We start from the raw sequence: 12,729 nt of genomic DNA, 5'->3' as shown, positions 1-12,729 counted from the left end.
TTGTGGTAAATTTCTCTGCGGTTGTGCCTCACAATGTCCCACATCATCCCGCGGACAGTCGGTTCTGACTCCCTTCTGCAGGTTTCAATTCCCGGACTGGACCTGAACATGTTTTTTCTTCTTCTTTTCGTAGTTTCTGCGACCGGAAGTCCCGGACCGTTAGTGGACGTTGTCGTGGACCGGTACGAGATTCCGAAAGTTTGTCCCCGAGAGGTTCAGACCGAAGACTTTATCCGGTACCACTTTAACGGAACCTTCCACGGAGACGGTAAAAAGTTTGACTCCAGGTGAAGTTTTGTCAAAACACACCGTTTAATGTCCGTTAAATAGGTTTACACGAGCTAACTGATGCTATCTGTTTGTACTGAACCGTTAGCTTAAAAACCAGCTAGCTTCTGTAACATTCGTTTAACGTGAATATTTAATGTCAACGCTGATATAAATCATGTTTTCTGTGTAAAATGTAGGAAGAAACTTTTCCCCTAACAGATAATTTAGTGGAGCTGTGAAAACAACTGCAGACGTGTCATTAACTCAGTGTAATGAAACATATCACAGTTTAAATACCTGCTGTCACTTCAGACTCTGTGACTGCTGTTTATTTATGGTAGAAAAGTAAAAAAGAAAATAACATTTAAACTGTTAAAAATCATCATTACCATCTGTATCACAGTGTCTTACTGTTGTTTCTCGCTTATTTATTTAATTTACAGCAAAAAGAAATCTTTTGGTGAAATAAAAATAAACCATAAATCAAAATTTTGCATGCACATTATCAGTTTAGGGCTTAATAGTGGTATATACATGGTATTTTCAGTAAAAATGTTAAAAAAGACCATAACAAAAACTGTTAAAATCTGTCAGTTACATCTCTAACACAATGTCTTACTTTTATTGATTATTTGTTACAGCAAGAAGAAACCTGTTGCTCGAATGAAAAATCACTATGAATCAAAATTTGGCACAGCTTTGAATAATTTAGGGCTTAGTAGTATTTATGCAAAAATGATTTCGAAGCTTCATTAATAAATAGAAAAATTAATTAAATGGTTTAAATTGGTATAAATAATTCTGGACATGGCATTTTGAGTAGAAATGTAAATAAACAACAATTAAAACTGTTAAAATCCATCATTACCATCTCTAGCACAATGTCTTTCTGTCTTTTGTCACTCTGTGTAATTTACAGCAAGAAGAAACCCTTTGATGAAATATAAATTCCCTATAAATTTAAAATTTCCATGCATATGTTCAGTTTAGGGCTTAATAGTATTTGTGTAGAATGGATTAGAGGCTTTTATTTTAATTTAAGGGGTATACATTTTCGTTTTCAGTAAAAAAAGAAAAAAAAAGGCTAAACAGAAACTGTTAAAATCCATCATTAACATCTCCCACACAATGTCTTACTGTCTTTTCTTACATGTTTTTTGTCTTTAAGTAATTTAGGGCTTAGTAGTAGTTATGCAAAAATGTTTTAGAAGCTTGATTAACAAAAAAGATAAATAAAAATAGACAGTTTAAATAGGTATAAATAATTCTGGGCATGGCATTTTCAGTAGAAATGTAAATAAACAACAATAAAAACTGTTAAAATCCATCACTACCATCTGTAATGCAATGCCTTTTGTCACTCGTTTATTTAACTTGATCTATTTAGCATTTTTGCATCAGTCTATGGTGGAAATATCTTTATTTATGCACAGTTTGGGGCTTTACTGTATTCTTTCTATGTTTAAGGTGGAAAATATTACAAAATAAAATGTGTATATTACGTGGCTAATCATAGCAATAGTATAAATGTCTTTCCTCGAGTTACAGCTCATTAGATTTCCTTTCCTTACCGTCTGTACAGTCATGACCGAGGTAAAGCCTTCATCAGCCAGGTGGGTTTGGGTCGACTCATCACTGGCATGGATCGAGGTCTTCAGGGAATGTGTGTCAACGAGCGCCGGAGGATCATCGTCCCTCCACACCTGGCTTACGGAAGCATCGGAACAGGTGGAGAACCAACAGCGCAGCAGTAAACTTTACATTTAATCTAATATGAGTCGATGTTAATCTGTGCTGTTTGTGCTCTGACAGGTGGAGTGATTCCTCCCGACGCTGTGTTGGTCTACGACGTCCTCCTGCTGGACATCTGGAACGCTGACGACAAAGTCCAGATCCGAACGCTCGGCAGACCTGCAGCCTGCAACCGAACCACGGCGGCGTCAGATTTTATCCGGTATCATTACAACGGCACGCTGCTGTCCGGTGAAGCTTTTGATTCCAGGTGAGACGCTACTCTTTCTGGTGCATGAACTTAGAATCATCTCATGTTTGTTTCCATGCTTTTTAACAACTTTATGCTCTGTTTGGTTCAGCCACTCGAGGAATTTGACTTACGACACCTACTTGGGGAAGGGACACCTCATCAAGGGCTTGGACGAGGGTCTTTTGGGGATGTGTGTTGGAGAGAGACGGGTCGTCATCGTTCCGCCTTTCCTGGCTTATGGAGAAAGCGGTTCTGGTATGAATTTATATTCTAGATAGCCTTTACCTTCCTGGTGATATACTTGAAAAATCTAACCTACTAAGAATGATTTTAGAAGCCAAAATCTCCTGTTAAAGTCCTGAATTTGTTTGCTCTGCTTCAATTATTAGACAAAATATTAATATGACATGTTTCTGTCACCAAATACGGACATTTTTATTCACGCTCTAAACCCTAAAACCTGCAAGTGGGCTTGAAATTCATGTTTTCATTAAAAAAATCACCTAAATTACACCAAATATCAAAGCCAGAAACTGTACAAACAGAAGGAATCCTTGCATTTTCAACTTTCTGACCGTGTTTGAGCTGCTCATTTGAGGAAAACCTAAGCAAATTTAATTTGTGATGCTTTGTCAAAAATATCTTCATTCCACGTGTCTCATTTTAAAATTCGTCTAAAATAAACCATTTGCTCAAATTTTGTGCTTCTTGACTCAACCGAGAATGCCTGTCAGCAGGTTTTAAAGGCTTGTCAGCTTAAAAAAATAAATAAATCACCAAAATTACATAGGAAACTGAAAAACAAAAAAAAAATTCTGATTTTCAACATTCTTAAGGTCTTTAAAGGAATCATGTGTGATGCGTAGTTGTGTTTGGAAAATTAGACAACTATAAGCCTAAAAACCTTGATATTTCATCAATATCATTTCATTCTACATGTATTATTTTTAAAAATCATTAAATATAAGTAGTTTATAGTAACCAGATTCTCTAAAAAAATTCTTGGCTTCTCAATGTAATCATTAAGCCATTAGTAACTCAGCTGCAACCAACAGTCATGTGATAAAAATTCAGGGACTTCTCAACTGAACTGCAGGCTGTGTTTACACAGAGCACATAACAGTAAAATATGGGAACAAAACAAAATATTCCCACTAAAATATCAGTTACACAGATATCACATAATCTGTCATTCCTACCTCTAATTATTAGTGTAGTTATATTCATTTGTCTCAACAGACTTAGGTTGATGAGGATTTGGTTTTAAGAACATGAATCTGTGTGCATTGTGATATACTTTATGGTAGTATTTTTGCATTTATTGGGTGTTAATTGTGCAACTTAAACAGCAATACTGAGTCACATTTGCATGATTTCAGCATAATAACTTTACTAAGCTGTTAAACCTGCCAGATGAATGTCTAAATGGGGCTTTAGCATCTTTTCCACTGATCATTTTGTATCTTTTACAGCCATGTGAGAGCAAAAATCTACTTTTAAAATGCGTCTCTGCAGATGGTTTCAGGTGCTCAAGACTGAACGTCTTCTCACATTGATTCCTGTTTGCCTTCTGGGTGCTGTTAGTTTCCAGCAGAGTCTGCAGTTATTATGCTGTAGCACTGAAAAGAAAAGTATTGTATGCAGTGATCTATAAGGATTGCAAATGTCATACAAATCTCTGCAAGTAGCTGCAAGTTGAAACTTCCAAAAAAAAAATAAAAAATCAGCCTGAGAGGTAAAGAGCTAATGTTAGAACTTAGAAAAACAGTGTGTAAAGTATACAGGCTGGTTTGGACCTGCAGAGTATCACAGTAATGCTGCAGTACTTTGACATTCTGTAAGTTTGCTTGTTGACTGTCCTACTGGGAGTTTGGTATCAGTTTGGTCTCACTGGGTAAACTGGTCTGGTTAGAGTTGAGGTGTTGGGTAGCTGGTGTGGAGCAATAAATCGCGTTTTTATCGTCATTACAAAGTGAACATGCACGATAAATACATGGCAAAAAATCCTTTGTGAAATCAGATGAAGCACCAGCTGCCTTCATATTATTTGGTGTCAGTTTGGGGGCAACTGTGAGGTTATTTAGCACACCGTCAGGGAAGAAGAATGCGGTAAATGTTAAAAACTGCTGAGTTTAGAAAAAAATGGTGGAAAACTGAACAGAGGAAATTAAACCTCCTTTTCTTCTTTTTAAATATTTCCTCAAGTTATGTTTGATTTTGCATATTCTGTTGAATTGGTTGGGCTTTTGAGTGCAATTTGTCCCATATAAGCATGTTGGAAATGAGTTATTTGTTCTGGAGGCATTAAGGCTGCACAATATTAGCAAAATCTGATAGCGATATATTGTTTTTCTGCCGTTTCTTCTCTTCTCCCAGCCTCACTAGAAAACATCACAGGAAAAAGATGGTTCTTGCATTATTTATTGACATAGTCTCCTCTAACTTCAATGCACTTGGTCCACTGAGGTCACATCTTGAGCTTCCAGATGCATCATCACTTTGAAAATGGCTAAAATGCATGTGGGATTTCAGTTTGAGAAACAAATAGAAGTTAGACGGTGCAGTTTAGGTGAATAAGCTTCACAGAGCTAGAGTTGAAAGCCACGTTTGACTGTTTCTGGAGTCCTGGAGATATAGCAGCCAGTTCAAAACTTTCCTCTCTCTCTTTTTTTTAACATTGATCACTTTAACCATTTCAGTTTGTGTGAACATTCAGATAAGACTTTTTCAGTTCAGTTAGTTTCAGTTCAGTTCAGGCTGAGAACTTTTAGATGTATCCTCATAAATAAAACATGAGTGTAAGTTACCAAATGCAGCAAGACAGACATTTTCACCACTTTGACTGTTGTTATACAGACTTCATGTCTCTCATTGAGGCTCCAGGTAGCTTTTTTCAGTCCTGCTGTGGGGTTCTCACTTGTATGATCCAGAAAAAAGGCAGTTTGTGCAAACAGCAATTTCATAGCTAGAGCTCCTCATTGTTAACGTAGATATTGAGGCTTCTAAATGAGTCTGTTGTAGCTGCATAAAATTCCTTTTGCTCTGTTTCATCTTGTGCCTTGTATTTTTCATAAAGTTCCTGAATTGCAACTTGAGAAAATAGGTGTGTGATGGCGTTGCATACCACTTGTTAAGTAACAGAATCGTTTTTAGAAGAGTCTTTGGTAGCTGTGTTAACTCCTCTTCTGCGACTTAGAAAGTTCAGTGATTTCTCTCTGCTGTCTGGAACATTGCTCATATGGTATTTATAGTTTGATTAAAAGGTCGGACTAATTAGTTGTTGCAACAACTCACACAGTATCTGGTTTTGGTCAACATCAGCTCTTCTGTATCCAAAACATTTGCATGCAACAGATGCTACTGATCTTCCTTTTTAGTGTTTCTCTCTTGTTCTTTGCTTATTTTCGCTGTACACATGTGGAGCCTGAATGTCAACAAACTCGGCATCTTGTAAATAAACTTCAACAGAAAACTCACTGCATCAAAGAAGCCTTAAATCAGAGTAAATGATGTGTGCATCAGACAGACTTATCTCTTAGATCAGTCATGGAAAATGACAACTATGCAAGTTTTCTTGTCGTAGCATGATGTGTTTGAGCTGATTTGCATTTCTTCCCATTGCTCTGCCTGTAATGTGACTATTGCATGTTGTGATGTGGAAATATATATTGTGCAGGACTAGTTTAGATGAAAATATTTGAAAGGGAGCAACAGTGGGAAATGAAACCGTAATTTATTCTAGTTGTAATGCCTTGTTTGAATTTATGTCCCGTTTAATTAGCTGGGGCTTCATGTGCAATTTGTTCCATAAAAGCATGTTTGAATAATTGATTTCTTTATTCAGTGGGTGTTGGATATTCAGTTTTTGTGGTCTATTAAACTAGAAACACATTGCAGATTTGTGATATCATACCGTGCAGGTCTTATAGTAGGTCAGTCGCCTCTACAGGGTGAATACGAAGCCGTCTTATTTAATTTTTGAGTGTTGCTGGCTGATGTTTCAGAGTTGGAGGGTGTATAAGTGTGGAGAAGTGAGTGCAGCTGCAGGATGTCAATAAATCCCTTCAAATTGCAGAGCTGCCTGCTTGTTAAACCTGCAGTGTTTTGTGTTCCCACACTGGCTGGAAACAGTGAAATATTGTTATTTTCTCCCTTTAGAAAAATCTGTGCAATAATCTATATTTTCTACATGTGGAAGAATCAGTGCTGGAGCAATTATTTTGTAAATATAGAAGAAGTTAATTATGTGCAATATGTACAACCACTTCTTGTTTCACTTATTGCGTACTATTATATCATTAAAGACGACATGCGCCTTTATTAATCTCACAGGGGGAAATTTGCAGAAGAAATAGTGCAAAAATGTAGGGACATGAGTAGAAAAATAAACAAGAAATATGCAAAATTACTGTTGATATTGTACAGATTCTTCTCTATGTGTAAATTCAGATTTTGCCCAGATTCATTTAAATGCAAGAAATAACAATATTGCACATTTGTGTATATTAACAAACAGTGATTCTTCCATGAGTAGAAACACTGGAATTGCACAGATTTTAACTATGTCGCATAGATTTTTCTGTAAGTAGTAGATGCTGATATTGCAGCAGAGTGAAATATGCCAGTTTCTCCATGTTTGGGCGACTGAGATTAAAATCTGACAGCAGTGAGAAGGAAGGACCTGCTGTATCTATGTTTTTATGCATATTTCTTGTTAATTGCATTTTTTAATATCATTATTTTGCACATCCAGAGGAATGTGTGCAAAATCAGAATTTTCGCAATCTGTACAATATCAACAGTGCTTTTGTATTTTCATTGTTTTTTTAAATTTTTCTACTCATGTTCCTACATTTTTGCAGCATTCCCTTTGCTGTTGTAGCATTACAAATTTTTCCCATTGTGGCGTTAACAAATTATTGAGTTATGTTAAAAACAAAATATGTGATGTGTGGGTGACAAGGATTTGGCGGTATTTAAAGACACCTTGGGGAAATTCCAGGTTTCCAGCAGTTCACACATGTAACATTTAAGAAAAACAAGGAACCTAATGTCAAAAGAATGTGCAATTAATGTGCAAACCGTGTTGGTAGAAGAAATAAGGTGCAGAAATTGCTGTTATATACAAAAAAAGAGTAGCAAACAGTCTAAGTGTAGTATAAAAATATAACTAATAACAAGCATATACGAAGAGTGCTTGGGAGTATTATTATTTGTTTTTCATCACCTCATTGTTTTACTGTGTTATTAGTAAAGTAATCCAGCTTTTCATTGCCATTTTTCAGTGTCCATATATACCACTAATGATCTAAGTGTTTCTTTCCTCCTGTCAGGGACTCTGGTTCCTCCTCAGGCGACTCTTGTGTTCGAGGTGCTACTGGTGGATGTTTTTAACCCCAAAGACAACTTGACTGTGGAGGTGAAAGAGGTTCCTGAAGGCTGCAGCCGCCGGACGGTGATTGGAGATTACATCCGCTACCACTACAACGGCACCTTCCAGGACGGAACGGCTTTCGACTCCAGGTTAAACTTCACATTTGTCCATTTTCAGAAGCTAGAAATTCCATCTAAACAATAATATCAAGATAATTTGCAATATTACTTTTAAAAAGTTTATCAATATCAATTTCAATATCTTGTGTGGCATTTAATTTCATCTGCAATATTTCATATTTTCATTTCTCAGGTATATTATTTTGTTTTCATTTGCAATTTTTTGATTAAATGCACAAGATTTTACTTTAGTGTCGAGCATCGTCGATGTAATGGGCAACATTTCTGATAAACAAGATGCAATATTTCATTATCATGTGTGATATTATCTCAGCATAATTGCCAGCATTACTTTTTATTTTTCTATTCTAGCCTAATTATAAGATAAGATAAACTTCATTGACCCCTCACCAGGGAAATTCATGTTACAGCAGCTGGATACAGATCAGGCATTAAAGAAGCACAAGAATTACAAAAAGTACAATAATAAAGGTCTCATATAAACAATGTACAAGGCATGATGAATGTACATATGTACAGGTTTGGCATGAAGGAGTTCACATTTCTGAGGGAAAAGTCCAGTGTTAAGAGCTGTTAGAGAACGTTTTTATATCCTGTTTATTGATCTGGAAGGGCTGAAAGAGAGAACACAGTTTTACATTTTATTGTTGGCTTTACAGGAGCAAACTTTGACTGTTTAGCTGTTGAGAAAAAACAGTGTTAAGAGATGTTGACTTGGACGAGCTACAGAATAAACAAACAGTGTTTGAGGTGATGGGTGTAGTTTCACAGGATAGCAATAGAATATAAACAGTACTACTGCAGAGCTGTAAAGCGAAAAAATAGAATTACATGATGTAGATTGTTGCACCTGGAAGGCTGTGAAGGGAAAGAAACTGTATTAAAATATATTATTGCAAAGATATGGACATGCTAGACAGTCAAACTGCAGGAACTAAGGACTTGAGGTAGCGTTTGTTCATGCAATTAGCTCACTTATCCTATTCCAGTATTATATTCTGATATCTTATTGTTTTTTTTACATTATAGGCAGTGCTGCGTTTTTTTATGTTATGTCTTTCTCTTTTTTATAGAAATATCTGGATCAGTGAAGATTAATAAAGAGTTCCTAAGGCAGCAAACTGTTTTGATAATGCACATTATAGAGTAATATAAATATAAGATTAGGTAACAGAACACTTGGGACATTAAATGGTGGTCGAAACTTTTTTTGAGAAGTAAAGAATTCTTAAATTCTGGGTAAAAATTGAGCTAGTTTATCTTACTTATTTAATTTCAGTATTGTATTGTACTTATATTTACGGCTGTTCTACTTTTTAGACACTGCATTTCTTGTTTTGTCACAAGAACTTCCTTCAGGATCAATAAAGAGTTCTTAAGTCAACTGTCTGGTTTGATAATGCACATTATACAGTAATATCAGTCTAAGATTAGGTAACAAAACACTTCAGACTTATTAAATGGTGGTTGATCCTTACCAGCTGTATTTGTTTTTTTGGACAAGTTGAGTAAAAGATTCTAAAATTTGGTCTACTCATGTAACTTCAGTATAGTATTGTACTTACATTTACTCTGTTCTATAAGGCACTGCATTTCTTATGTCAAATAGTTCTTTCTGAGCAATATCTGACACAAGAATTTCCTTCGGGATTAATAAAGTTTTATTTTATCTCTTGGCAGCTACCAGAGAAACAGCACCTACAACACCTACGTTGGGATGGGATACGTGATCCGAGGGATGGACAAAGCTCTGCAGGGTTTGTGCATGGGAGAAAAGAGGAGGATCACCGTCCCTCCTCACATGGCTTACGGTGAAGACGGAGTCGGTGAGTTTGCATTTAGGAGGATTTAAAAGACACTTGGATGGAGCACGAGACCGCAAAGTGTTGCTTAAGTTCATAGCTCTGCCCTGGTTTTTGCTCATGCGGTAGGAGACATCATTCCAGGCTCAGCGGTGCTCGTCTTCGACATCCACGTCATCGATTTCCACAACCCCAAAGATCTCGTTGACATCAAAGTTACCCACAAGCCCCAGGAATGCGACGCGACCACCGAAGCCGACGATCTGATCCAGTACCGTTACAACTGCTCACTGATGGACGGCGCCCTCCTGTACTCCTCGTGAGCGCCCCCCGCTGTTCTCTCTGCTGCACTGCATCCTGCCGCTTCATGCATGTAAATCACTACTGACACGTTTCAGCGGGTCTGGAACTGCAGATATCTTATTATGCATCCATGACAACAGCACGCATACATGCATGACTCAACGTTTTATTAGTTTTCTGAGTTTTATTTAACCCTCTGAACCCTGAAACCCACCACCGAGTCTGAAAAGTTTAAAAATGATCAAAATGACAACATTTATACCTGCAGAAACAGTAAAAACACAAAAAGAATCACCAGATTTCCAACTTTTTGACAGACCATGAACTTACCGTGTTATGTGCAGTTTAGTTTTAGTGTAGTTTTGAGCATGACATAAGCTAATATGTGATCAAAACCATTTTATTCTACATTTTTCATTTAAAAAATTCTCATATAAATAATAATAAACAGTTTGCACTAGAAAAACAAAAAATTAGGTACTTTTTGGAGCAACCGAAAAGCCATTAGTGACGCAGCTGCAATTAAAGTTACGTGGCAAAAATTCAGACGACTCGACTGAACTGCAGGCTTTGTATACACTGAGTATGGAAACGAATGAAATTTTTAGTAGTAAAATATCCACAGTATGTAGAGCTAAACCTTTTTCCAGTAATGCTACAGTTATGGATAATTTGAGAAATGTGCATTTTAATCTCAGGTTTTTGGGTTTTTCTGATATTTTTTTTATGATCTATGGCTTTATAACTGTGTCATATTGCAGAAAAATCGCATTTCCGTTCTCTTTAATTCTAGTCGTGGTTTAGCTGTTTCTATAGAGATGCAGGACTTTATATTGCAGTGAAAAATTAACCCACAATGAGAAAATGTGACACAAGCACAAAAAAAACCCAAAAACATTTCACGTTGTGTAGGTTAATTTTTGGACTCTTGGTCATGTTCCTCAATAGTCAGTGTGCTGGTATAAAGTCTAAATTCTCTGACTGCTTCTTAAATGTGAATATTTCCTGGTTTGTTTCCTCCTTTTTGACATTAAACTGGATATCTTCCATATAATTTTTGACATTTTTCACCATTTTCACATGCAGAAGCTGCATGGAGTTCAGAGGGTTCATTGGATTTTTAAAATTCCTACTATTAAAAGTGTAAACAGGTGATGCTTCACTTTGCAGGGATCAGTTCACGTCACCTTCAGTCACCACTCTGGGAGCGAATCAGGTGATTCTGGGTCTGGAGGAAGGTTTGAAAGGGATGTGTGTTGGAGAAAGAAGGGAAGTGATTGTCCCTCCACACTGGGGTCACGGAGACAATGGAGGTCAGTTGTTGTCGGTAATAATCAGATGCACAAACTTTCTTTTTACTTTGCTTTGAATCATCTTTAGTCTCCTTTGATCAGCTGGAGCAGTTCCCAGGAGTGCAGTGCTCTTCTTCGAACTGGAGTTAGTGGAGCTGCAGAAAGGTGTACCTGAAGGCTACATGTTTGTTTGGATCGGAGACGGACCTGATCCTCTTTTTCCAGCTATGGACCTCAATGGAGACAAAGAGGTTCCTCTAGAGGAGGTGAGCAGTCAAGATGAGTCTAGTGTAACGCATGTTTTTCTAAAAAAAAAAAAACAACCAGTAAAACTCAGTTTTCTTCCGTCTTCTCCAGTTTTCAACCTTCATCAGGCTCCAAGTTAAAGAAGGAAAAGGTCGTCTTCGGCCAGGAGTCGACGCCGACGGCATAATTAAGGACATGTTTGATAACCAGGACCGGAATAAAGACGGAAAAATCACAGAAGCAGAACTCAGCGACGAACAAGTGAAGCGGGACGAGTTGTAAAGGACACATGCAGGTATTTGAGTGTTGTGCAGCTGTTCTGAAAAGGTTTCAGAAGTTGCTGTGGCTTTATTTAAGGCAGCAGGTTTACTGAAACTATTGTTATTTCACACCAGTAGGCATATTGGCTTGCTATAGTTGGAAAGACACATTTTACTGCTACGAACATTGACAGTGGCTCCTTTCTGTTTGAATGTCTGTACGAGTCAGCCAGCATTAACAAATAACCAAAGCAGCTCAATGGATTTAAGCCATATTTATGTGTTTTTCCTGCTGTGACGTGTCAAAGTGTAAACAGTGAAAAAGCAGTGGTGGAAATGTTCATCTTCAATGTGGAGAAGATGTTTTTTTAAAAATGTGAAAGAAAAATGGTTTGATCTGTTGAAAAAAGGTATGTTTATATCAAATTATGCTACAAAGCATTTGGGCTGGGACCAAAATCCAGATTATTACCTAAATACAGATCAGCCACAACATTAAAACCACCTGATTAAGGCTCTTTGTCGTGTTCCTCAAGCTGTTAGTTGATATCTTGTATTGGTTTCAGCCATTTTTTAAGACTAATAGTCTAAATTATCTGATTGCAGCTTCTTAAATTTATTTTTTTTTCTTGTTTCTTTTCTCCTTTTGACATTAAACTGAATATCTTTGGGTTGTGGACAAGCTAGACGTAACTAGACATTCTTCATTTTTGACATTTCTCACCATTTCCACAGTTTATAGACTAAACAACTAATTGAGAAAACAATCGTCAGATTATCTTGTAAGAGAATATTTGTAAGTTGCCGCTGTATTTTACATTTTCTCATGTTAATTGCAATTCTTTCACTTTTATGACAGTAAATTGAATATCTTTGGGTTGTGGACAAATTTGACTCTGTAAAATAAAAGCCCACAAACATGCTCAATGTTATTGTATCATTATTATTCATTTAATATTAATAATCCCTTCACCTGGAAGTGGTTTTAATGTTGTGGCTGATCCATAAATAATATTAATAAATTTAATTAGATGCTACATGACTCTTCCCCCTTAATA

At 36.6% G+C, this 12,729-nt stretch overlaps 1 protein-coding gene across 1 annotated transcript; it reads left to right on the top strand.

The window, feature by feature from the left end:
• On the top strand, positions 1-12,593 carry fkbp10a (FKBP prolyl isomerase 10a). Its single transcript, XM_023293665.3, has 10 exons — positions 1-287; positions 1,853-1,998; positions 2,083-2,272; positions 2,364-2,509; positions 7,588-7,777; positions 9,449-9,594; positions 9,700-9,889; positions 11,044-11,186; positions 11,268-11,431; positions 11,523-12,593. The coding sequence occupies exons 1-10, from the start codon at positions 34-36 to the stop codon at positions 11,691-11,693; spliced, it is 1,740 nt and encodes a 579-aa protein (XP_023149433.2). The 5' UTR covers positions 1-33; the 3' UTR covers positions 11,694-12,593.
• Positions 12,594-12,729: the final 136 nt, after the last annotated feature.

Source organism: Amphiprion ocellaris, chromosome 19, assembly GCF_022539595.1.
Source record: "Amphiprion ocellaris isolate individual 3 ecotype Okinawa chromosome 19, ASM2253959v1, whole genome shotgun sequence".
NCBI lineage: Eukaryota > Metazoa > Chordata > Actinopteri > Pomacentridae > Amphiprion > Amphiprion ocellaris.
Note: the sequence above shows the minus strand (reverse complement) of the source record. Positions and strands in the feature narration are given on the sequence as shown.